Below are 26,887 nucleotides of genomic sequence, written 5' to 3'. Positions count from 1 at the left end.
GTAGGGAGTTGCAGTTTTTATGGATGATCTCCATTATAGCTCCACAGCTGCTACTCAGGGTGCAGCCTACCATGAATTATTGGCCTGTGTGACCTTAAAGTATTTGTAGATTTAGCTGTGATAGTCTTGCTTAAGCTTGAAAAACTTGCTATCAGCAAACTTTTGCAGCAGAGGAGAGCTCTGTGGCCACAATGTGATCTCCTGTCCCTCAAAGGCAGCCACGGGATCTTGTGTCCAGGACCAAGACCAAAGTCTGAGTGATGCTCAGGCTGTTTAGTTGCAGAATAGTCTGCCTGAGTGATTGGCTGGATAGCTTCTTGAAATTTGCCTCTTCCTTAGTGATGGGCATTTCAAAAGCCATCCCAAAGTGGATTAATGACCTTACTCTACTCTCATGTTGGAAGTCAGAGTAATATCCATTACTGGTCTGATCAGAGAAGTCTGGGAATTCTTCGAGTAAGAGAAAAAAAAGTCGTGTCAGGTTTTTACACCAAAACCTCTGCTTTTGTCCTACCCCAGCCTGTCACCTGTGTGACAGAGTTTTAGGGTCCATAGGAACATCAACTTGATTTGACCCCTATCTTGGGGCTTCTAGCTTCATAGAAGCTAAGTGGAATGATTTCCCATTTTCAGTGCTTCTCAGCCTGACCAGTTAGAGGAGGGAAAGCTGGTCACTAAACCAGTCATCAACCTTTGTAATACCCTGTTATGTCCTAAGAGAGATCAAATAGGAGGCACAGGGCATGGAGAAGCCATGGCCTCACAATAATCCAGATAACTCCATGGCTGTGGATCCAAGCTGAGAAATGGACATGAGAAATATCTGGACATCAGATGTAATTCAAGTCCCTCAGCTGTAAGAGGGGAATGAAGAACTGCAGGAGGAACCTGCCTCAAGCCTGCTGGGGATATCCCACTCCCCTCCACCAGCCATGGAGTTTGATGATTGGAGCTGATAGAAATCCAGGGGATAAACTGCTTTTACATGCATGGCAGTGAGGGTTTGGAAAGACAGAAAAAAGGTTTGGACTGAGGGCTCTCCTGAAGTCAGAGCACACACAGTTTTACTGATCACACTGTAAGAGAATGCTTTTTGAAAAGCAATAAATAGAAAATCTCACAGCTCCTGCAGTCGGCCCAGTGTCCTGATAGCCCCAGGGAATTCCAGCAGCTCATTGTAGTTTAGATCCCTGAAAGACAGAGAAGAGAAAAACATTCATTAAGGTTTCTGTAGGAAACTCAGCCAAGTGTATTGTGCTTTGAAGGCATGGAAACTTGGTTGTTAAGCATGGGAGACAGGGTTTTCCTTCCTGCTGATCCAGCCACTGCCTGGAAACAAAATCTCGCACATTCCTGCAGCAGGAATATTCCTGGCTAGGAGCACTGTCAGGCCAGAACCAGCCCAAGCCATGGCTGCTGCCCCTTGGGCTCCTTCCCCCCTAGTCCATCCATGCCAGGAGCTGGATAGTGCACATCTCCAGAGTGTCCCAGCACCCCCAGGGACTTTCTTTGGCTGTGACTCATTTTTTCCCTGCCATTTCAGGTCAAAATGAGATTTTATGAAGGACAAGAAATACAAGAGCAGCTTCAGTTGTGTGGGCCCCATGAAAGGGCTTCCCTGGGCTGCTCACCCTGTGGCGATCAGGGACCATTGCCCTGGGGCTCTGGACCACCCCTCCACTGGGACATGCTGGGATGGGAATCAGTGGGAAGATCAGGCTATGGGAAGGTCTATGTCTTCTGATGGCTGGGGAGAACTTCACATTGGAGACTGTGAGCCAGAGGTGGAGGTTCTGTGCAAGAGGTATTGACACTGATGAGCATTAAGGTTAATTTTCAGTGTAATACATTAAGTAAAATATAATATGTTGGTCATAATGACAAGTGGAGAGTTTATTGGTCCCGATTGGGCAATAAGAAGAGACATCCAAGCCTGAATGAAACTTCATGAGCTGTATTTGTTCTCCAAGGATAGGCTGGCATCTCCAGAAAATAATTTATTCATCCTGTGGGCACTGCTGGCTCCTGGGAGGAACAGAACTGCAAAGGTACCAGTCCTGTCTGATGGGAAGGTGCCCATCAGACTGGCTGAGCTCCAGATGTGTGCCAATCCTCTTCTGCCATTCCCAAGGCTCTCCTGTGTCACTTCCAGCTGAAAAGGTAACACCTGACCCCGGTGTTACCGAACACTGAGGTCTGCAAACCATGAGCCTGATTCCTACCTGCATGAACCTCACTGAGTTTTAAGTGGTAGATACTTTGGAACATGAGGGTAATTACTGGCTCCTGGAGATTACTGTATAATTACATTTAATGGACCTCAAAGTAATTACCATGTAACCCGGATTGTGGTTTACGGAACAGAAATAACCATGCATTTACACAGCAATGAGCTGCTGCCCAATTACCTTGTAATTCTCATCCTCTGGGCCCAGGCATGGTGTAATTACAGTATGATCTCTCTTGCCTCCCCCCTCTTGCACAGCCTTCTCCTTTCCCAGGGACCCTGCTCAGGAATTACTCTACAGACTATCTTGGCTCTGCCCTGTAGGTATTTACACAGTAAAGGAACCCAGACAGGCTCCACATTGGTCTTCCCTTGAGCCTTACAAGTCTCCAGGCTTCTATGACTCATATCCTAGAGAAAACCTCACAGGGAATTGCAGGATGAGGGACAAAATCAAAGAAAAATACAGAATGAGGTTCTCTTGGGTGGATTTTGTCTTGTGGAGCTCTGACAAGGTGCATAACAGACCCTGTAGCCAGATTCCGTTTGCAGCCAAAGGATGGGGCACGTCCTGCTGTGGGTTTATGTCCCCATGCCAAGGGCTGTTTTCTCTCTCTGGTTACAGAGGGAGCCTGCACTATGTGAATGGATTTGAGCAAATGAATCCTGCTCCTGTAGGATCTGCCTCTCAAGGTCAGGAAAAGTTTCAGATGATGGTCCAACATTTGCCAGTGATCAGCATGAAGGGATCACAAGTTTGGTGATAAGACCCCAAGCTTTGCCTCTATTTTGTGTCCAAGCTGCACACGTGAAGCTTCTGTGTGTGTCCTCAGGGCTCAGAGGTGAAACAGGACTGATGTGTCCCCTTCACACACCAGCTCATGTTTGTTAGAAATAAGAGCTCTGTGTCTCCTGAAGAGCTTGCCCTGACACACTCAGTCCCTGGGTTCCAGCATAGCAGTGATTTCTCTCCTTGAGCCCAAAATGATCTGTTTGAGAATGAATAACCCAACACATAACTGCTCATGTGTTGTCTCAGTCTTTGCAAGGTGTAAGTAGAGGCTTGGATGCACTTAGCCACTGGTGGCAGCTCTTGGAGGTCCATTGCTCTCAGGACTGAGTCCCTCACATTATACAGCCTCTGCTATGTGAGGGAGGCCGGGTAGCTCTAGGAGAAACTGGAGTGGATTTCCAGAGAGAGAATGAGTGGTTAGAAGTGCAGCCAGGACACTGCTGGGCCTTCTGAAAGCATCAGTCAAATCCCATTAACCTTCAGATGGATGAACTGAATAAAATCAGAGGGCAGTGGTGATGCTCCCAAACATCTGTCTGTGCCTACAGTGCTTAATCGCTACCTGTGCTTAATGCCTTTAAGAGTCTCGCCCAGATGTAATTTTCCAAGCCTACATTGAGGTTTCAGGGCAGCACAGGAAGTGGCAGAGGTCAGGGGAGGGTGGATGTGTGCCCCTTCCCTCTGGACAGGCTGAGGGGCTGGAATGAACCTGCAGGTGCTAAGGGACCACCCTGGGGAGAGGCACTGGGAACCCCATCCCCAGGTGACACTCAGCTCCTTGCCTTTGTGGCACTGACACTGGGGGCAGCTCTGCCATGGCTCCAGGTTGAGATTCTCCCCAGCAATACTCAACATGTCTGTGAGAAGCTGGCAGTTGGAAAATATTGCTCAAGAGAGGAGGCTTGGCTCACTAACAGAAGAAACAATCTTATTAGATCTGTAACCAATAGTATTTATAAGAAATAACTCAGTGTGCTGTAATATTTGCTCCTGTCTTTCTCTAAAAATGCATTTCCTTTCCAGCCTGTGTCTCTTCCAGACAGGCTGGTCTTTCATCAGCACATGAACATTTTGTTTGGACCTCCATGCATGTGCAAGTATCTACAGGACCAGTTTTTCCTGAGTGAACACACACCTTTCCCAGCCCTGGCAGCACCTCAGTGCCCCCCTCCCCCCTGTACTTGACAGATACAAAGGCCATTGTGTTCTGCAGCTCCCATCTCTAATGCTGGCACATCCTGGGCTTGTTGGAAAGTGGAAATGCAACCAGGTGTAGCTCTGCTGCTGCTCCAGCCTGCCTGCCAGCAGCCCTGGTCTGTTCCAGAGGGACAATGTGCCCACCGTGGTTCCTGTTGGGATATCCTGGCAGCTGGCTCCTGGTCTGGGGGACCTGAGCCTCCCTCCTGCAAAACAAATTCTGCTCCTTAACAGCTCCTCTGAGTAATGACTGCAGCAACTCTTGATTTTGGAGGAGGCTGGAAGAACCCAGAGATGATCCTCAGGTGTCATCTCTTCCCTGCCGTGGGACAACTCTCCCCAGAGCCAAACCCAAACCAGGACACAAGGTTGGCTTTCTTCTCCTGTCTCCTTTCTTCCCAGAATTTGAGTCAGGCTCTGGTTCAATGACCCAGAAAGAGCCCCTTCACCCAGGGGTAAAGTTTTTTGCTCATTTAGTGTTATTTAGTCCTCGGGTCTTTCAGTGGGTGACATCAGCAGAGCTACATCCATCCCAGACATCAGTCCTCTCCTCCTGTCCTCCCATGATGAATTTGTCCCAGTGGTGGGATTCCAGAGCTTCTTTTCCAGCATAGAGTCAAGGCAGATGGGAAGGAGTCTGGGCTCAGAGGGCTAGGGAGGATTTTGTGCTTTGACTTCAGTGGCAACCAAAATCTCTCCACTGAGCATGTCAGTGAACTGTACATCACCTCCAAACCCTTTCCAGGAGCTGGGTGGATACTGAAACTGGACATGCTGCAGAAAATGCCCCCAAGTGTCTCCATCTCTCCCTGACTCATCTGAGCCACTCAGGCAATGATTTGGTGGTCCCAGCTCTATGCTGCAACACTTTCCCATTGCTTCTAACTTTGGGACAATGTGGAGAAAGCTGCAAAAGCCAAACTTGCCAACAGGCAACACTTTCCCCACTGCAATGTTGTGGTACGTGGGCTGGGGGGGGCCTCTTGGGAGCTGAGCCTCTCTCTGCTGGGGTCTAAGTTGCCCCAGCCCTGGGGTCTGCCCCTAGTTTTGTTTGCTGTGTCTGGGGTCTTCTGGCTGTGGGGTGCTGCCCTTTGGGGCACACTTAGGAAAGTGGACCCTATGCCAGCATCACCTGATGGAAGGATGTCAATGCACCATGGCCATAGCTACACCAAAACAATAATGAAGCCTCATAACAAAAAAGAAACAGTGGCATGGCATCCAGAAGACAGTTTGCCTGTTTTCAAGGGCTTTTGGAAGCAAAAAAACCCACACCAGCCAATCGGTTCAGAAATAATTTGCAAGATAAATGACTATTAAAGAAAAATCACTTTCCTTAATTGGGGTCCAAGTTACCAGCTCCGGGCATCACAGTGGGATGGTGAAAGGAGCCTTGTCTATTCTTCTTTTTAAAATGAAAACCTTTTAAATTTCACTTGGTCTGCCCAAAACACAATGAACTGGCTGGCTTTCCATTGCTGTTATTTCTAGAGTGGGCCTATAGCTTCATTTTTGGAAGATCTTAACAAACCCTGTTGTTTATTTAGCAATAAAAAGTAAATTGACATCAAAGGCTCAGTTATTTTGGGCTTTAACTGCCAGAGTGATTTGAAGCTGACAACATACAGCCTGGAACTATTAATATCTTCAGTTGGGCCAAAAGGAGAGAAGGAGGGGAAAGAGTCTCAGGTCAATTTTCTGCCTGTTAGGGACTATTAGTGGTTCCACACAGGAAGCCCAAAAAAATTTATATAGTGCTATAAATTCTTCCATAAGCCACAAAACACCACAAATTTGCAGCTAATAAACTTGAAGATGCCACGAGATTAGAAGCTGGGAATGGGACATTTCCTTACTATTTCAGTTCCAGGGCAGTTTGAGGTGTTCCTGGGGGGGCCTGGAGGGAGACTTTGTGAAGCCTCTGAGAGGGACCTGCATTTCCACCTGTCCTAATTGTGCATCTAATTGAGCTGCCAGTAAATGTAACTACTGCTGCTGCTAGTCATGGCCAAATCATGCACTGGAAATGATTTAATTCATAGTCTGAAAGCCCAAGGAGGGCTTTGTGACCATTTAGTTCGACCTCTTGCCCTGAACCAACCAGGCAGCTTCACTCAGATGCCTTGAATCGAGGTCATGGCTTGAGCTTGAGCTGGGAAGAGCTGCCTGATAACTCTGGAGTATGAAAAGCAACTGTACCATCAGGTGCAGCATTTCTGTGGTTTAGCACCAGCATAAACCCTGCTCTTCTGGCAGCCACTAACATGTGCAGGGAGTGTGTGTTCTTCCCCACCACCACAGGGATGAAAAGATGCATCAAGTGTCTGGAGTGGGTGAAAGGAGGGGAGGGGGGTGTGAAAGAACTTGGACCACACATCTGACTCCAGCCAGCATGGAGCTGGTGACCCAACCCTAAACGAAGACATGCAAGAGGGGGATGCTCAAGTGTGCACAGGAGAGAGAAACGGCCCTATCACAGGAATCATCTGCTAGGGTCAGTATTTTCATTTGGGAAGCTAATGATCTCCCACAAAGTCTCATTTGGGCAAATTATAAGGAGAAGCCAGGCTGTTACAGAATGCAGCAGGATTTGTGGGTGTCCAAAGGATCAGTCATGGGTCTTCACATGGCTGTCAGGTACTAATGGTGCCCGATTTCTGCAAGGAGCAAGCAAAGACCTCTGTGCAAGGATTCGTTCTGACAGTCTGGCCCGGAAACTTCTCACTTCCACTGAACTGCAGCATTTACAGGGTTTCTGTGGCACTGAAAGTCTCTTGCTGGGCTGTGGGGACCTGTCTGTCCTTTCATTCCTCCAGCAGCCAACTCTGCCTCACACAGCTCTGTTTCTCCATCTACAAGCACAGCAGTGCCCGGAATGTGTCTGTTCCAACCAGGATTTCTGTCTGTTCTCTAACTGACGGAGGTACCAGATTAAATATGTTTTCAATTCCATTTAATTTATTTAGCGAGGTCGAAATAAGCCCTTGAGAACGGATCTCATGGGGGTCCTGGGAGCAGAGGCGCTGCCACGCATGGATCCTTTACAAGGCACGGAAGGAGCTGAGCACAGCGCGGAGCAGCGCGGAGCCGAGGATGCGCAGACAAAAAACCACGGAGCTGGTGACGCAGGCAGGGGAGGCAAGGAGAAGGCTGCTGAGCTTTGCCAGGCAAAGGGAAAAGGGAAGCTGGGAAAGGATGAACTCCAGCAGAGCATTTCCTACTGCGGGGAGGAAGCTGCAGCCACTTCCTACCTCCCAAGGTGCAGGAGCTGCTGGTGATCGGCCCCGGCTCCCTGCGGGAGAGATCAGCATATCCATAGGGAAAACGCTCCCACAGCTTCCTCTGCAGGAAGGTCAAACCATCAGCTGCTTCAGGAACTGCACAGGTTGGAATTATCATCACGAGACTGAACAAAATCTTTCACATTCAACGTGCTGATGGAGCCAAATAACACTTGAGGAGAAAGGTAAAGCCTTCCTGGTCCTAAAAGGGTTAAACAACCCTCATATGAGCTGTGGTGGAGATATTTCCCATTTCCTTCTTCCTGCTTTCATTGCCCAACACGCACTTTATTTTTTTTATTTTTTTTTTTTTTCCTCCCCTAGAAAATCCAACTCTCTAGAAGAGTCGGTAGGTTCCAGCTCTCCTTTACATTTCCAGACTCGGCTGATTACTGAGATAATGGGGCAGCATGCTGGGAAAGCCTGTGGTGAGGGCACTTCCTGTGGGGCGAGATTAAGCAGATAAAATGCCTGAAGCCAGAGGGTTTGGGATTTAGCCCTTCTGGGAGACGTATTTAATTTATTAGCGCTATTAAAAAAAAAAAATAAAAAAATTAAAAGGTTTTTAAATGAGCAGAGATTTGCTCTTTCCAAGTGATTTATCTCCTTTGTCTGATGAGCAAGAATCTGGCAGGGATGTGGGTGGGGAGGGAGAAATTGGAGAGTTAGGAAGCAGTGGGGTCACCTCAGGGGATGGGTGAGGGCTGCGAGGCTCTGGGTGCTGCTTCCCCATCCCGTCTGCATCAGAGACAGGCTGGGGATGCCTGAACAATCAGAACAAGCTGCACTGTTGGGGCAGATCACTGTTATTTTGGCTGTAGCCTGGAGATCTTCAGTGTTTTGGGCTGGTCCCAGGAGCAGCTGTGGGTTTGCAATCCCTGCCTCGGCTCCAGGAGCCTTCTGAGCACTGCTGTCGTTGGGAGCCAGGACACTGCGGAGATGGTTTCACTCTCTGCCAATGTCAGGGTCTTTCTGGTTGCCTGTGTCAGGGCAGGGAGAAGCCCTGGCCCCTCTTTTCCATTCAGCTTGTGCTCTCTGTATGCAGGAGGGTCACCATGCCCATGGAGAGGACCTCTGGGACAGCCACAGCTTTTGTTTTGCATTTTTCCCCTTTGCCTCAGCAGCAATAAATCCATCCCTGAGCAGGTGTTTGGGGTATCTGGAGATTTTGTGATGGGAAAATGTGCATTTAACCAGGTCAGGTGCTTCTGGGCAGTACCAGCCCCTCCCAAGCTATGGACCCAGGACCCTGCAAGAGCCACTGCTGCCCATGGGGTCCTGGGGACTTCTCCAAGCCCATGTGTGTGGCACTCAGCAGTCAGGGCCACAGCACCTCCTACTCAGGCTAAAAAACTCCAAGTATCACCCACTTTGACCACCTAACCATGGTGTCATGGCTCAGCCACACTTGGGTTTTCTTTCCACAGCCCTACAGGTTTGCTCTGTGTCTCTCTCAATCTACTGGGAACTTGTGGAGGGACTTGCACTCAGTTTCAAGGCTGTTTTTGAAACCCTATTGGGAATCTGCCAGACGAGCTCTGACTTGCTTCCAACCTGCCTGCCCAGAAAGAGGAGGCTGGGGGGGCTGGTGAAGAGCCAGATCTTGCCCTGAGAGAGAAAAATTTCTTTGAAACACTTTCTCCAGCTCCATGCTGGTGTTGGAGTGGTTGAGACTTGGTGAGTGTTTGTACATCTACCCTCACCCATATGGAAAACACAGAGCTGCTATTGCCATGGACCTGGAAGAGCTGACTTGTGCCCAGTAGCAGGACAACATGAAGTCATTCATCTGGCTTCACTTCACCTCTTTCTAGATTTGCTGCCCTCCTAAAGTAGACAGGCCAGGTCCTCTCCAAGCCCAGAGATGCTCCCGCTGGGATCTGTTTTCTGCAGAAATGACAATTCTTGGGGCTGGTGTCCAGTGTAGTTGTGCCTATTTGCTGGGACCTGCATGGAGCAGTGGGTGCTGCTTCTCTTGAAGTTTTGGGTGCATTTGATAAAAATAACAATTTCCCTGTCGAGCTGAATATGAGAACAAATATTTCCCTTAGGGAAACTGAGGTTTCTGCACCTAAAATTTCTCTGAAAAGCCCAAAATGATTTATTTTTCCTTTCAAATTCTATAGTTCTTCAACAGATGTGCCCTGGCTTGTAATCAAACATTTGGCCACAAATACTCATTTTAAGGAACCCCGGAGAAGTTCCTGTCTTCACCAATCCTTACCCATCCTGCTGCCTTCCAGGAGGTAATGCCCACGGGGTAACTGAGAAGCCACAGTTTGGCTTCCCACAGCCAAGAAAATCTGCTAAATGCTGTCAACAGAATGTAATAATAATTTGAGTTAAAGGGGTTGTGCAGAGACTGTCAGAGTCTCCCACATGCACAGGAGCTGGGGAGGTGGTAGGGAGATGCATGTTTAGCAGCTCAGCGGGTTGGTGCAGCCAAATCTTGGCTGCTTTTTTTGCCACAAAGCTTGGGCAGCCTTGGGCACAGGGCAGATGAGGGGCTGAAAATGACATGAGGTGTATGGCTCCACCTGGGGAGCAGTGTGTCCCTCAGACATCAGCGCCTCAAAATACTTGCTGGTCTGGAGGTGACAAGTGGCCAGGCCAAGAGGAGGAGAGGGCCATATCCTCCATTGAGTGGAGTCAAGAGTTTGGGAGGCTTGTGGCGAACCATGTGCATAATGATTGAGAAGGTGTAGGGCATCCCCTGAGCATTGCATACCAGGGAGCTCTCTGGGTATCACCAGGACTAGGATTTGTGTTCAGAGCCTCAGAGCCTCCTCCATGGCCACTCCCACCCACACATCCAGACACCCCTCCACTCCCCTCCCCCCCCCCCCCCGCCAGCAGCAGCCACAACAGAGCAGTGGGCACAGATGCAGGAGAATGTCTGGGCTGCCACCAGGACCTGGACATCTACTTGCTGAGCTGGTGCCTGGGGCCAGCCCTGCTGCTGCCCTCAGAAACGTGGTGAGGGGTGAAGATGCTGTGGGCTGAGCCAGAGCCATCAGCCTTCCCTGTGCTGCACTCAGCAGATCTTTAGGGTCAGAAAAGAAAAGAGGGGACTCACAGGGTTTCCAGGCTGTGCAGCCCATCAAAGCCCTTGGCTCCCAGGCCTGGATCCGGTTTGTTGTGCAGGTGCCTGTGGACAAACAGAGATGGTCAGGGGAAGGGCAAGCCGACCTTATCCTACTCATTGAGCCATCCTACCAACTGAACATAGACTGAACTGGATGATGAGTGGGTATTATGTAGTGTAACGAGGCAACCAGGTGCCACTAATTGCCAGGTAGTGGGCGTGAGCTTGTGTTAAGCCCACCTGTGCTTGGTTAGGGGGGGGGGGGCCCACTGCACATGAGCAGAACCAGAGGGCCAATAAAAGGAGCACAGGTGGGCTTAACACAAGCTCATGCCCACTACCTGGCAGTTAGTGGCACCTGGTTTGCCTTGTTACACTACAGTATTACAACATCCTTTCTCTTTCCCCATAGGACAAGCTCCAGGGGCAACAGTGCTTGCAGAGTAGCTCCAGAGCTCCCATATTTCCCAGGAAATCCAGGCTGCCATAAGAGTTTCCCTAAGACCTCCACTTTCACCGCTCCCAGGGGACTTTGGAGAAATGTGCTTAAGCAAGAGGCAAGAGCAAGAAACACCCAAGATCTCAACTTACATTCGGCCCAACCCAACAGAGTCCCAGATTGCTTCAACAATTGTTCATGGGCACCATGAACAGCCATACCTGTACTCCTCAGAGCCATAGTAGCAGCTAGAAGGCTTTGAATTAAAAATCATCCTGTTAGTCACAGTTTATTATCTTAAAAAAAAAAAAAAAAAGAAAAACAAAATATTTCTGACAGTTCCTGGATTATCTTGGATTGCAGTGAGTGTTTCAGTGTCTGGCTGAAGCACAGGGGACAGGCTGATGAACACTCTATACACCAAGGCAGCAATTTCTTCACTATACCCCTTCATCCTGGTGCTACATGTCACAAATGTGGATCTGGTGGACCTCTGGACCTCCCAGTCTTAATAGTGATGCTGGAGTACAGTACAGGCACTGCTTGCTTGGGAATTTTTCTCTTGGAAGCTCCATTGGTGGTGAGTTCCCTGGAGTCCTGCCTGCTGGGCTTCCTGTTTCCATGGGCCTTTTACTCCCATGTCATGGTTTTTTAGCTAACCCAGGACCTTAGTTCCTGATTTCTTTCTTTCCAGTTGCCAAACCCTGTGTACGTGTGTGTGTGTGTACACGTCTTAGTGTTTTTGCCAAATTACTTCATTTATAGCTGGTGGGAGCTGCACGGCTCATTGCGCATCTCCCTGTGGAATAACACAAGGACAGCCTGAGGTTCAGGAGCAGCCTGAGGACAATCTGCTGTAAAACAGGAGAACACAACCCACTGCTGAGATGCCAGCCTGCATCTTGACCAGCCTGTGCTTGGTGGTCTGTGGAGAGAAATGTCCCTGAGGAGCTAAAGTCCTCTGGGCAGAATCTTGGCCTCTTTGCTCTCTACCAGAGTTGGTTTCCTCCTCAGTTCAGTTCCAGAGTCCTTTAACACAGAGCACACCATGTGGTTAATCTGATGTCACGCCACTTGCCTCTGGGGTTCTCTTCTGCCTTCTGCAGCCTTTGTCCTCCTCCCCGGAGCCCGGGGAAGGCTCCACATTGGCAGGTGGATCAATCACTTTTTCAGGTTTCGCTGCTTGATCTAAATCTGTCTCGGCTTGAAAAATCTCTCACTCCAGCTGGGTTCAAGTGAGACCTGTTTGGCTGAGAACAGGAAGCTTCCACTGCCAAATATTCTTGGGTAAAACAGGAGGGAGCTGGGAGGGGAGGAGCAGCCAGGCTCCAGGGCAGTTTGGTGGGGGCAAAACAGAAAGCAGCCCAAGAGGGATGTTGTTGGGATGAGAATGTACCAACATTTCATTGGAAGGGGAAGGGAGGGGAAAGATGAATGGTAAAATATGTTTGCTCCTTTGTGTGAACAGAAAAAAGGAAAGGAAGTTGCCTGCAAGAAACCTTAGTTTCACAGATGCTCTTAGAAGAGAATAGAAGAGGAGATCAAAAGCAGAATCTTAAAGGATAAATTTCTTTTCATCACAAGAAAACAAATTCACATCCAGGTGGTTTTCTACATCAAATTTTGTGGGATAGCTTCAGATCATGCTTCCCTTCACTTGTCATTTCCAGTGCTAGCTGGTGCCAATAATTTGGGTCCCTCTGAGCAGTGGTTGGGATCTGGAGTTTCTCATTGCAGCAAGAGGTACCCCAGGAACTCCTTGCCCCACACCTCTGTCTCCTGCAAGGGGACAGCACGGGGGAAAAGAAATGCTAGAGGCTGGGTAAGAAATCCTTGGAGATTTTTTTTGAGTGGTACAACAGGACACTTTGTCTGAGGTGTCTGACCTGACTACTGTCACTCAGGTCAGGCAAGGAGACAGAAGATAAAAGAAGTCACCTGCTGTGTTTATTTTTGGTCCTAAAGTGCTTTGTTTGGAGGCAGACTAATGAAAAGCATTAAAAGGATGTTCTTAGTTGGTGAGAAAATTAGAAACAACCAAAAAAGAGAGTTGTAAAAAAAAAAAAAAAATTACTCTTCAAGTTGAACTCTAGAGTTGTTACCCAACCACATGGCAATAATAGAAACAAGAGAGCTGGGAGGTAAACACTTGAAAAGACATTCCTTTCTTCTATGCTGCCTTTTTTTTTTCCCTCCCTGGGTAAACAAATTTTAACAAGTGGAATTGCAACATCTCCGGTGTTTGTTAATTTGAGCTCAGCCCACATGATGTTATATTCTGCCCTGTAAATTACAGTTGGGGTGACAGCAACTCAAGATACTTGTCTCTGGGCTATAAAAAACCCTCCTGTGATGCAAAACTATGAAAAGTCTTTACTGGAGCTGGTACCCACTGCTGTCCTCAGCACAATGAGTAAGACTTTATATCTATCTGCCTGTGCAGGTCAGTACTATGGAGTGAGGCTGGTTTGGGACAGTCATCCATGAAAGTAGGTTTGCCCAAGAGAAGCCAGTCATTGCTTTTTTGTGGGCTGGCATGCAGACTGTTTTCCACTTATGCATCTCCATAAGAAAGCAGTGGCCTCTTCACAAAAGCAATTTTCAGGGTTGACCTCTGGCAGGAGAGCAGAAAATTCACCCCATGTGCTCCTGCAGCAGCACAAGGGCTGCCACATCGTGTGGTGGGGCAGAGGAACCCAGGCCATGCCTTGCTGAAAGGCGGAATAAACTAATAGAAGACTAATAAACTAATAAAAGACAGAAGAAACAGTGGCTGCAGAATACCAAACGGCCACAACCCCCCTGAGAGGCTACAGAGAGATGCTTTGTCTTGGTTGATGTCTCAGATGATGAGACCTTAAGAGCACATCAGAAAATAAACCAACCTTACAAAATTCCTTTGTGCCTAAGAAAAAATCCACAACAGTTTCTAGAAGGAAGATATTCTGTCCTTGCCAGCAATTTCTAATGACAAATTTGGCATAAAGGACATTTTCCAAATCATCCCTGCAGTGCTCCTAGTAGATTTTCTCATTTTCATTTCACCCTCTTTTCCATGTATTCTTCCAGCAGATTAAAAGATCCTGGAGAACAGTCTGTTACTGAAACCGGAGGCATAACCACTGTGAGGTCCAGTGGCAGTGGTATGAAAAGAACTTCCTTGTTCAAAACCAATCCTTGATTTGGAAAGACCTGCGTGCAGGTAGACAAGGCTCAGGGCCAGAGGAGTGGAGCATCAATTTTTTTTTTTTACATTTTGGGGACAAGTTCACTCACTGGTTCCAAGCTCACTCAGTGTGAGGCAGCAAATGCTGTTCTTTTGACAGTGGGATGGTTCAGCACTGCAGGAATGTCTGACTCAGTGGGGTTTCCAGGAGCTAAGGCTGAGGTGTGAGGAAAGTAAAAGTACCTGAAGAATTTCTCCAGCCAGGTCTATCATTACAGGGCTGCAGAGCAAACCTCTCTACTGCCTGGTCTGTGTCACTGTGACTTTGTGTCCCATCCACACACATATCTCTGCTGAGATTGGTTTCAGCCCCTTTTCTGCCACCAAGAAAGAAGGGACCTGCAGCTCATTGCAGAGATGTGGCAGCAAGGTCACAACTGTGGTGCTGGGGAAGTTTTTGGCTGCAGTTCCCAGATTTGTCCCTGTGAGATTTTGCTGCAGGACCAGTGAAACGCTCTGGGGTCTGGGGCTGAAGAGGTGCTGTGATTCATCTTTGGACTTTTTGCTGAATTCAGCCAGCAGAGATGAGGGACACCAATGAGCACTGCTGTCATCCACTTTATCAGCAGCATGGGGGTTTCAGATGCTCATTTCTAGATGAAAACTCTTTTATGCCCAAGAGAGAAGATGCTTTTTGCAAAAAACCCCCTGTGCTTCATAAAAATCACTAGGTGAAAAAAAAATCTGGACTATTTCTGCTTGTAGATGCTAAGACATTCTGTGCTGAATAGATCAAACTCATAGGTAACATCTTCAGTATCCTGTTCCCATCAGGGAACAGATCAGACAAGCCACCTTCCTTCTGCCATCAGCAGCGTGGTGCCAACACCACAGCATATGGAGCCCTTGTTATAAAACTGAGGAAGAGATGGTGCCAATTCCTGAGGGTCACAGATCTCCCAATGGATGATTCCCATGAGGTTCTGCTCACTGGACACCCTGCAGTCCTGGTTAGAGCCCTCAAGCAACAATACATGGGAATACAATCAGGGCATTCCTCGACAGAGGTGTAATTTATTAGCCAAAATGAACCCCTTAACTCGTTCCAGATTGAGGACTGTGTATGCTGATGTTGATGCTTGGATCAATGCAGATGATCATCCACTTCTTTCCAAAGGCCCAATGTTTGTGGAGGAAGGAAAGGCACATCCCTGCCCCTGGGGAGACCATGTCCTCAGCCCTGGCTAGCCATGGCCATGGGTATTAACCAGGCTGTGCAGGAGAGAATAACCCTGTGCACCAGGTTGGGGTAGGGACAGCAGCCCTGAGGAGAAGGATCTTGGAGTCCTGGTAGGTAGAAGTTAACCAGCAATGTGCCCTTGTGACCAAGAACTCCAATGGTATCCTGGGATGCAGGAGGGACAGTGTGGCCAGCAGGTTGAGGGAGCTCATCCTGCCCCTCTGTTCTGCACCAGTGAGGCCACATCTGGAGAACTGTGCCCAGTTCTGGGCTTCCCAGTTCAAGAGAGACAGGGAACTGCAAGAGAGAGTCCAGAGAAGGGAAACAAAAATGACTGGGGACTGGAGCATCTCTTTTGTGAAGAAGGATTGAAAGACCCCTAAGACTGTTTAGCCTGGAGAGTAGAAGACTGAGAGGAGATCTTATCAATGTCTATAAATACCTAAAGGGTGAGTGTCAGGAGGATTGAGCCAGGCTCTTCTGCAGTGACAGGACAATGGGCACAAGCTGGAACACTGGAGGTTCCTTGAGGAAAAACTTCCTTACTGGGAAGGTGACCAAGCCCTGGCCCAGGCTGCCCAGCGGGGTTGTGGAGTCTCCTCTGGAGATTTTCAAAACCTGCCTGGATGCCATCCTGGGGAATGTGCTCTGGGCAATCCTGCTCTAGCAGGGAGTTGGACTAAATGGTCTTCAGAGGTCCCTTCAAACTCTGATGAGTCTGTGATTCTGTGAGAGATTCCCCTGAGCTCCTCTGCACTTTCACTTGGCTCTTCTCCGCCAGGTGCTCATTTTAATACCTCTCAGGCTAAAAGTTCCCTAAATGTTCATGTTAGCAGCCAGATCTTCTCCATCTCCATGCAAATGCAGCCAATTGGAGAGGAATGCATATATGGACCATCTGTATCCTGGTGAGGAAAATCTCCCCGAAGCTTCCCCTGCCCAGGCAGGGTGGATTTTGGAAGTGTTTGGTGGGTGAGTCTGAAGCAGGAAACCATGCCACAGGAAGGGTGTTGGGATACTTTCCACTAGCTGCTTGCTGACAAGGGTGTTCATGGAAGCATGGGAGAGATCTATGGGGCCAGTTCTGCCAAACACTTGTGATCCCACAAAAATTCAGCATCGTGTCCCACACTGCCTGGCAGGATCACACACATGTTCCCTTCCAATTGTCTGTGGTGGGATATTATTCTCTCCCTTGTGACCTAACGGTCAATGACTTTTATTTCTTGAGCTTGCCTGTTTAATAAAGGAATTTCTTCTCACCCAAAGTATGGAATAAGCCAGAATGAAAGCAGCATGCTTTTGAGACTGAAATAAGACTCCAAATGTCAGCTCACCCGCCGTGCTAGCCATTAAAGCTGAATGAAGTGGTTGCATTGCAATTGTCATGGGATGCCTTGTAGAATGAGCAGTATTGTGGGTGAAAACTACTTATTTGACATTTCTCAAATTGATTTTAATATTTCTCCTAAAAAAAGTACTTATGCTTTTTCTAAGAAGCTGAAGTTGGTGATTAATAGAATGCTGGACTTTGCTTTGCCCAAGCACTTTCTATGCGAGATGGCTTTGTAAACACTTGAAATTTTGTAAGCAAAATAATCACTAAACTTTCACTAAGGCACCACATGCTGAGGTTACTTAATCCCCTGGTATCAATTCATATTACCAAACTGAAAGGTGGCATTTCATATCCAGATGGGGATCATAAAGATTTTCAGAGGGCTGGAGCAGCTCTGGAGCCAGGGGGAGAGAGTTGGGGGTGTTCAGGCTGGAGAAGAGGAGACCCTGCAATGGGGAGACCTTAGAGCATCTTCCAGTGCCTGAAGGGGCTCCAGGAAAGCTGGGGAGGGACTTGGGACAAGGGATGGGGTGAGGGGGGATGGTTTCACACTGAAAGAAGTGAAATTGAGATATTGGAAAGAAATTGTTTGGTGTGAAGGTGCTGAGCCCTGGGCCCAGGTTGCCCCCAGAAGCTGTGGCTGCCCCATCCCTGGCAGTGTTGAAACTTGGAGCACCCTGGGCTGTGGGAGGTGTCCCTGTCCCTGCCCATGGCAGGGAGGATGAACTAAATGAGCTTTCAGGGTTGTTCCAAGCCAAACCAGTCTGGGGTTCTGTGATTCTAAGGAGATACAAGAGCTCTAAAGTAGTTGGCAATCACACCTGAACTTGCTGTCAACACCAAAAAAGTGATGATTACCTGATTTGCATGGGTAGAATTCCTTTTGATAGCTACATACTATTCAGCCTCTGTTGACAAAAAGGACTCATTGCCAAAGATAACTCTGTTTTCTGATCACAGGCTGCAGAGTGCTTCAGTGTCTCTCACTGCCCATGGGGTAAATGTTTCTCTACTGGCCCATGGATCTCCCGAGAGCAGCACTGTTCTCTGCATTGCTCTGAATGCTGTCAGAAAGGTGTTTGTAATGCGCACAGGACAACAACGTGCTCTGGGGAGTTGTGATCACAGCAAAGGAGAATGGATCTGCATCTATAGCACAGTCATGCTAAGCACTCACAGGCTTGGACACAGTGTTGAAGTTAGACCTTTTGGTCAAAATATATCATATTGGTCCAAAGGTTTTCTTGGTATGCTTTCCAAGACAAAAAATAAAATTGCTTTTTTGACCTGGCTGCAAGCTGTTCCATTTATTTTTCCATGTTGGTAGAAATTCCTGTAGTACAGGATTGGAGGTAGCAATAGAAATGAGAAGCTTTTTTGTTACTTAAATCATCAGGGGAAAAAATCTTTCTGTTTACAGATACAGGACTTTTTTTTTGTTTGTCTTTTTTTGTTTTTTTTTTTTAGATGGAAAGCTTTCTTTTTTAATTATATTGGGAAGATTTTTGGCTCTGCAGTAAAAAGTGAGAAAACCATGATAAAAACAGACAGAGGCCATTTTAGCATTTCATATCAAACATTGGGGATTCCTTGACTCTGATGAACAAGACCTCTGTCTGCAAGGAGCTGCTCTTGGGGAGTGACCCCCAGTTCTTCCCCAGGAGGATCTCTGGCCAGGCACACTCAGCACCTTGTTCCAGCTGTGAATAAGAGGCTGAATAAGAGGGAATAAGAAGCAGAGAAAGCTTACAGCACCACGAGGCTGCTGAGGTTCTGGAAGGCATAATCAGGGATGTGCCAGATCTGGTTGAGAGCCAAGGTCATGGCTTGAAGTGCTGGGAGGTGGTTGAGAGCTTGGACAGGGATCTCCGTCAGAGCATTATCATCCAGCCACAGGTGACGCAGGGAGAGCAGCCCCTCAAAGCTCTTCTCAGGCACCACAGAGATGAGGTTTGCATCCAGGCGTCTAAGTGGGAAAGAAAAAGGGTGGGGAGAAGTCAGAGATAGAGCTGACATTGCCCATAGTGCATGCAAAGGGAGTTTTGATGCTGATGGCTTGATGGGCAGGGAGATTGGGTGAGGCTGTAAATAGTGATTAGCATAAGGAGGTCTCAATGCAAGGCTCCTGCCTCTGCTTGGAGAGGTTTGACCACCACCAAGGGTGATCCCTGCTTGATGCTCATTTAGTGCTTCCAGCTGATGGCAGCTTTTTAAGTGAAGAGGTTGTTTCCCAGTAACCCACCAGCTGGGCAGTCTCCACCTGTGGCTTGCAGTCACCCCTCTTGAAAATGAGCATCAAAGCTGCAGGCCCTGGGGCCATGGATCTGCAGAGGCATAGCCCTAACTGGGGCACCCCACAGACTGCTCAGACCCACTGTGGCAGGATGTGCAGGACAGCCAAGTGTGGGGCCAAAACTCCATTCCAGAAGAAAAGGATTTGTCTGGAAATGTGAAATATGTGGCAACCCTGCTCAGGGTACTGTCTTTGATCTGAACTGCCAGATCTACCTGCAAAAGCACAATGAGAGAGTCAGACCATATGTCATGAGGCAGCAATTAAGCCTGCGCTCTCTGTACCCCACATGTTCAGGCCTTTCTTTCTCCTTGATTTGCCAATTGGTTTTTTTTTTTTTTTTAAATCATCATGGAAACCTTGAGGCAGTTGAATCTGAGGTTTAATTTGGTGAGAAACTTTGATTTTTAAGACTTGTTTTTGTTCCGCAACAGAATGAGGAGCCAAAAATTATTAAGCTTATTATGGCAAAGAAAAAAAAAAGCTTAAAAACTATGTGTGAGACCCATCTCTCTTAAAATCTCTTATTTCAACAATGGCGAGCAGAATACAATGTGTTATCTGTACATTTTAGAATCCAAAATATAAGAGGAAAAGATTTCAAATTTGGATGAAATACCAGGAACCAATTATACCAGGGAGAAAGCAAGTTCTGATTTCCATTCATGGCCAACATATCTTATTTGACTTTTCCAAGCTATCTAAAAGAAAGATCTCTGAATGCAAATTACCTAGAGAAAGCAATTTGTCTCTTATTAAATCATGAGAGAAGGAAGTTAATGAAACTGTCATGGCCCAGCCCTCAAATAGACAATCCTCCATCAAGGAATATGCTATAAAAATTACTATTTTTGACCATATGAAAGTTGCACAGTCAAGCAGACACCCAGACACTGCTGCCCCTGGCACCAGACCCTTGTCCAAATAGCTCAGACAATATTCCCAAGTTCACCTTCCTGGGATCTTCCTCAACTACTGCAGCTGAAATACAGAGGACAGCTCTTGATACAGCATAATTCTGAAATGATGCCTATGATGGATTTAATCCCTATGTTGTGTTTTTTCCAAACTGCAGGACACATGCATTGCTGCAAAGGGCATTTTCTAGTGCAAGGCTGCTCAGCTGGGAGTTTTCCAGTCAGCTCTACTGATTCAGCTGAGGATGACAAAAGCTCATCACACCCAAAACTCAGCTCAGTTCCCATGGTGTTTTTTCCACCTTTGCTCAGAGGGCTGGCACAAGACAGTGCATATTTTCCTCTTGAAGAGAGTGGGCATGTTGCAAGGTCTGCCTCAATTCACCTTCTGTCACCAGGACTACAGACAAATCAGAGCGTAGCATCAAATGAGAGACAAATGAAGACAAATCCAAAGAATAAAGAGTAGAAAAGCAAACCCTGCGGCATCTCAGAACAAGATTAAAGACTCTATTAGAAAAATTTCATCAGAATGTTTTGGGACAAGCAAGAATTTTTTGACCAAAATTAAAGCTTGTGTGGGAAATATTAGTCTTTTCTTAATTTTCCCATTCCCTTTTCAGCATAAGAATTCTGTTAGTTTTTGGCACTGTAGTCTGTTTTAAAAAAAGCAGAAGTACTGTTTGCGTTTCTCAGAGACATTCTTCATCCAAATCCCTATATGTTTAATGAAAATTGTTTTAATGGGAATGCTCTGTTTCAATTTTAATTAATTAAAGACCAGACAATGAAAATATCCACTGACGATAGTTATCATTTTCCAAAACCAAATTAAACTTTCAGAAATTGAGATGGTAAAGCAGAGCCAAGGACTGGTACACCAGACTGAACTGACCAAGAGAGGGCTGGGAGTGAGGTGGACCCCATGCTGCTTCATTTTATGTCCCACAATCATCATGAAGCACTGGGTGAAGGCAGAGATGTGAGCTGAGATGGAGTTTGTCCTGGGTGTGATGGTGCTTTAGTGCTGATGGGTTTGCTCCATGGCTGTTCCACATATGCTCAGGAAAGGCATTTTTAAAAAATCTAGGGTTCATGAGTATGAGAAAAGTGCCAGTGAGGTAGCATGCGTCCTTTGTGAATTTTTTTACACTCATGGACACCTCCCTGCCTTTACAGATCCCTTTGGTTAGCACAGGGACAATAATTGAGCTTCATCCAAGGAGTTTGTTAACTCTCTGGGGTGCCCACTGGCTGTGGACACGCTGCAGGTCCCAGCCAGGCTCTGTTCCATGCCTCCACACCCTGCTGGCATTGAGGGATCAGCTCTGCAAGACTCAAATGAACCCCAAGTCTTCTGTCCCCTCTTGCAGGGTCTGCCTGATGGCAATGAGGGGTGTTGGGATGAGCGGGGTCATTGTCCATGGGACACTGCCTGGAGAACAGCCACATAACTGCTGCCTTCATCTGCTCCAGGGTGTGAAAACCAGACCCCAGGCAGATTCCTCACTGGAGGGAAAGGGAGAATTTCTCCGGGTTGCAACGAGCTGGACAAGGTCCTGAGCAACCTCAGCTACAGCAGCCTGACTGGACGAAAGCCTGGATCTGGAGCCTCTGAATTTGACATTCGGAGCAAGAACACATCCTGGGGAAGGCATTTCACAGGCAGCACAAGGGTCAGGATTCCTGATGTGCCTCTGCATCGCCACCAAGTGAAGAGGGAGCAGGGACTGAGTGATGGCTGTGCTCCTGGGGCCAAAAAATCTCTGGGTTGTTTAACTGCTCCTCAGGGACCTGCTGGGTCTTTCTGGAATAGAGGTGTATTCCTTCTAATAAAAACTGTGCATGTGGGGATTGCTAATTGCTATGGCTTTCAGACAGCTCTCCACTCTCTTCTGGAAGCAGAAAAGCTGAAGTTCTTGGCACAGAGTTGTTAGTAATTATATCAATTATACTAAACAAAAACCAACCCAACAGTTCTCTCCTTTCTTCCGTGTGTGACTCTGGCTCCGCAAGTGGTTTGTGTTATGATTTATACCTGAGATAATTGGGCTGATTAGTGGGTAAATGGGACAGTGCAGGCTGGGGCTGGCTCCTCACCTTCCATGGAGATTTTTAAGACTTTATTTCACCAAATCACTCAGTTGGTTTTCCTTGCAAGCATTAACCCATTTGTTGCTTACAGGGGAAGATACTTCTTTTAAGAGCTGCTGGATGGCATAGAAGTGGGACTTCATCTCATGCCTCCTGTAAAGCAGTGTTGTAGATCTGGAGAGAAGATCACAGAGTTGCTCTCCTGGTGTTTCTGTGGACTGGATTTCCAAGTGACTTCACAGGCTCAAGGAAGGCACTGCGGAGCATCGTCCCGAGAGATGCGGGAAGAAGGAGCTGATGTTAAGTGGGACATTCAAGAACAATAGCAAATGAAAATTATCATCTGCTTCTGGGTTTAGATCTGCATCTACTGCTGATAGATGTAAGGCATTTAGACGACTCCAGAATGACACTTAGTTAAAAAATCTGAAAGAGCCTGGAATCAGCTCAGATTTTGCTCAATTTCTTGTTTAGGGACTACAAGGATGGCGAGAGAAGAAATTGCCTGAGAAGAACATCAGAAGTCCCTTGACTTTTGGTCGGAGGCATTGTCTGTGTCATCTTTATTCCCTGAGCAGTGCCATCCTGTCAGGAAATACCTCAGCTTTTACTGCTTTTCTTCCTCACACAGTGGAGCCAATACTGTCTGTCATGTCTGTCTGGATGCCTTGGACAAACTCTGCACTAAGCACTCTGCAGGACAGAATTCCTGATTTTTCTCCACTGCCCAATCACAGCAGGACAGTGGAACCTCAATCTCCACCCTATCCACCAGCACACCAGCATTTTTTGCAATATATTGGGCTACTATATCCCTGGATAACAAAAACTTGCCACCAAAGATAAGAGGAGCAGCTGAGGGAGCTGGGGTGTTGATCCTGGAGCAGAGGAGGCTGAGGGGAGACCTTCTGGCTCTCTGCAACCCCTGAGAGGAGGTTGGAGCCAGGGGGGGTCGGGCTCTGCTCCCAAGGAACAAAGGATGGGACAAGAGGAACTTTTGGCACAACTCAAGTTGTGCCAGGGAAGGTTTAGGCTGGAGCTGGGGAAGAATTTCTCCCTGGAAAGGGTTGTCAGGGCCTGGCCCAGGCTGCCCAGGGCAGGGCTGGAGTCCCCATCATCCCTGGAGGGGTTTCAGAGCCCTGGAGATGTGGGGATGAGGGACATGGGGTGGGGGTGGCCTGGGCAGGCATGAGGGAAGGGTTGGACACTCTGATCTTAAAGGTGTTTTCCAATCTAAACAATTCTATGTTGTATCTTATGCAGCATTGGGTGGTACTGGGCTGGGCTGTTCCTTCTTCAAGCCAGGGAGCTCCTCTGCATCTTGATTATCTGCCAACAGCATAAAGAAAGGACAGTCTGGAGAGAAAGCTGTGATCTTGGAAGGTATTGGGACTGACCTGGCAACAGTGGGAGGAGGAGCTGGTTGCCCACCCCTCTCAAGGAGTGAGGTGCTTGTTGTCTTCCAAGTCCCCAGCACTGTGTGTTTTGGCTGAACAGAGATGATCTCACCAGAAATGTCTAATTGGTGCCCCCGGGCACTCATGTCTCTCTTCCTGTCTGAGTTTATCTTGAAAGGCTCAATTGAGTTACCTCCTATCCCATAATAGATCTAAGTTCCTTGTAGTAACATAAGAAGGAGATGATGTCACTGCAGCTCAACTTCTCTGATAACTTGCTCACGACTGGGGCCAAGACCTGGGTTCCTTTTTTCAGGCAAAACTCCCAGATGCACTGAGTCAGAACCTGGCCTCAAGCAGCCTGGGCACTCAGTGTGCAAGGAGCTGAAGGTGCAGGGAGGGAGCCTGGTGCCCTGCAATCCACCCTGCTGGAAGGTAAAATCTCCCCCTCTGCCACACCAGGCTGCAAGCCAGCTCCACCACTGCTGCTCTCCTTGCCAGGCACAGCACCCAATGGGGCCCAGATACACAGAGGCAGGAGGTTCTGGGTCCATGATCCTGCCCAAATGACCCAGGTGAGGAGCAAGGTCTTCTTCCATCAACTGATACCAAGTGGGGTAGAAGAAGGCAGTCGGGGATGGCAGTGCTAACCTGGAAGGTGAGGAACTGGGTAAAATTTCTCCTCTGACAACCATGTCCTTCTGGTGATACCAAACTGCAGAGAGAATGGGAGAATTGAGCTGTTGGGGTGGGTCCAGAGAAGACCATGAAAATGATCCAAAGGCTGGAGCACCTCTCCTAGGAGGAAAGGCTGAGAGAGTTGGAGTTGTTCAGCCTGGGGAAGAGAAGGTTCCAGGGAGCCCTTGCTGTTGTCTTTCAATACTTAATGGAGGGCAATCAGAAAGATGGGGACAGATTTTCAGTAGGGCCTGTAGTGAGAGGACGAGGGGTGATGCTTTTAAATGGAAAGAGAGCAGATTCAGGCTAGACATTAGAAAGAATTTCTTATAGTGGGGATAGTGAAGCACGAGGCCAGGTTGCCCAGAAAGGTTCCCTGTTCCTGGAGACATCCCTGGTCAGGCTTGCTGGGGCTCTGAGCAGCCTGGTCTGATTGAAGATGTCCCTGCTGGGGGTCGTACCAGTGGGTCTGACACGTTACTGTACAGATAAAGCCTTGCCCTGGAGCCCTGCTCCAATACCTGGGATCTTTGCCCCTGCCACACAAGAGCTCAAAGCCCTCAAGCAAGACTCACAAGAGTTCTTTACCTCCATTTCCAGGCTAAAAACTCTCATGAAAACCATCTCAGGCAGTGAATGAGAGTTCAAGATGTAAACATTTCCCAATTTGGCTGTGGAACAGGACCTAGTGGAAAAGTTTGCTGGTCTCCATTTGGACTCCAATGAGTCTTCAGTCCTGACTTGGATACGTACATCTGAGAAGCCTCCATGAGGGATGCTCAGGAAATGAAATCAGAGCCATACCCAGACTCTACACAAAGTGCCTAGGGTACAGACAAGAGGGCTTTGTTATCCACAGCTGCAGACACCTCCAAAACCCCTAAGGTCAGAACCGTAGGAGAAGGATTGCCAAAATCTCTGAGCAGCTACAGGAACTGCTGACTCTTGGGCAGCTGCTCCCCAGTGCTGCACTGATTCCCTCAGCAGCCTCTTCCCTGTCTGCCCAGCGTTGCCCCTTTGGCCCAGGGTGAAAGACACAGGGAGGTAGAGAAGGCACAAAAAGCTAAGCAGGCTAAGCAGGCTAAGCAGGCTCAAGGTCCAGCATGCAATTTGGGTCCTGCATCCTTACTGGGAAACACAATGTCTGGAAAAAAGCAGCTGGAAAAGAGCAGGGAGGGAATCTCTTGGGGACAGATGGAGCTCCCGTCCTGCTCTTGGGGAGGGGAGCTCTGAACAGGCCATGTTGCCTTGAGAGGTTCCCAGGGCCAAGCATGTACTGGGACATAAAATTCAGCTCACACCTTGAATGCATGAGGACCAAATCCAGACCAGATCTGCCCCGAGGTCCTTGTCCAGGACTGCCACATCTGGGTTCATGTCTGCCTTACTCCATCCACTCTCCACTGATGAGCTGACCTGAAGATAGGGCTCCAGGTGTCCACACAGCAGTGTTTGACTCAGTGATTGCTGGATTGGTGGTGGCTATGTTTTGATGGACACTCAGGTGGAGGCCTCCTCTTGTTTATGGGCCCTGGTGTGTTTGGGTGCCTCCTTGTGCTGGGTGAGCACCCATAGGACCCCTCATGTCCATCCATTGTAACCAGGTTTGTTTTACAAAGTAAATAATCCTCATTCTTATAGCTCATAGACTTCTGGGGAAAGGCCTTTGCTGAGAGCCTTGATGGTCATGCATGTGGTGCATCACTTCTCAGTGAACACCAGTGACCCACAGCTGGACAGATGTTATGCAGCTGCCTCCTTCAAAGAGTGGCTGGCACTGCTGGGATCTATTGGGATAAAGACTGCTTGCACCATCTATGGCCTGGGCTAGAAGGGACCACACAGATCATGATACTGAGCTCCTGTTGCTGAAGATACCTGAAGATATTGATAGCTCCTGCCATGCACAGGGCTCGCTCCTCCTGCTCCTAAAATTTTGCTTATGTCTATCACATCATTTGGCTAAAATGGGTGCCAGATTAAACATACAATTTATTTCTTGCTTGCCTTTGTATCTCCAGTTCACCTGAGGCTGCTCTGTGGTTCATCAGGAGTGCTTACACATTCAATGCATGTAACATCTGGGGTCCTTTTGCACTGACGCATCTACTGTGTGTAACATCTGGGACCTATCTTCCTGCCATGTGCTGTGTCTGCTGTGTACCCTCTGGGACCTGTTGCCCACCTTCCTCAGTGGGTCCATACCAGGGAGCACCAAGTGATTTAAGGCTCATGAGTCCCCCTGAGAAAGGTCAATGCAAAAACACACTGGAACCCACTACTTGACTCAGATGCAAGAGTGTGTTTGTGGCTTGAGAGTGTGAGCTGAGCTTATTATTGTTTCTTCAGTGTCTATAATGTTCTGGGCACTGGGAGGGCAGCATGAGAGAAGGCCTCTTCCTGAAAGCTTTTCCAGCCTGATCTGGGAGCTGGCAGTACCCAGGAGAGGTGGAATGAAGTTTCTCTTTTTGTCAGACCCTGTTCTTAGGGACCTTTGCTTAGAGGGAGGTGGGCACTGCCGTCACTGTAGGGTGGGCAGGGAAAGGGTCACTCCCAGTTTCAGCCTGGTGTGAATGATCTCTTGAATGTTTGTCCAAATGGAGCTCCTGATTGCTGCATGAGGTTGCCAGAAGCCAAACCAGAAAAGTTTGGAGGTAAGTACAGAGCAAGCTGAGTAGGTACAATTGCTGCCAGGCAAATACAGCCCAAGCCAACCTGTGCTATGACCACTTGTGAGCCCA

General features: G+C 48.0%; 1 protein-coding gene across 1 annotated transcript in view; it reads right to left on the bottom strand.

Annotated features, from left to right (window-relative positions):
• Positions 1–26,887, bottom strand: part of LGR6 (leucine rich repeat containing G protein-coupled receptor 6) — a 107,313-nt gene that overhangs the window by 17,501 nt on the left and 62,925 nt on the right. Inside the window, exons 5-7 of the mRNA XM_008499531.2 lie at positions 18,518–18,733; positions 10,575–10,646; positions 1,122–1,190 (exon numbers count right to left, since the gene is read on the bottom strand). Coding sequence (XP_008497753.2) covers positions 1,122–1,190; positions 10,575–10,646; positions 18,518–18,733 — 357 coding nt within the window. The remainder of the gene's footprint in view (positions 1–1,121; positions 1,191–10,574; positions 10,647–18,517; positions 18,734–26,887) is intronic.

The sequence above is a fragment of the Calypte anna genome, chromosome 26, assembly GCF_003957555.1.
Source record: "Calypte anna isolate BGI_N300 chromosome 26, bCalAnn1_v1.p, whole genome shotgun sequence".
Classification (NCBI taxonomy): domain Eukaryota; kingdom Metazoa; phylum Chordata; class Aves; order Apodiformes; family Trochilidae; genus Calypte; species Calypte anna.
The sequence above is the reverse complement of the archived record's forward strand: the minus strand, read 5'-3'. Positions and strand labels throughout refer to the sequence as shown.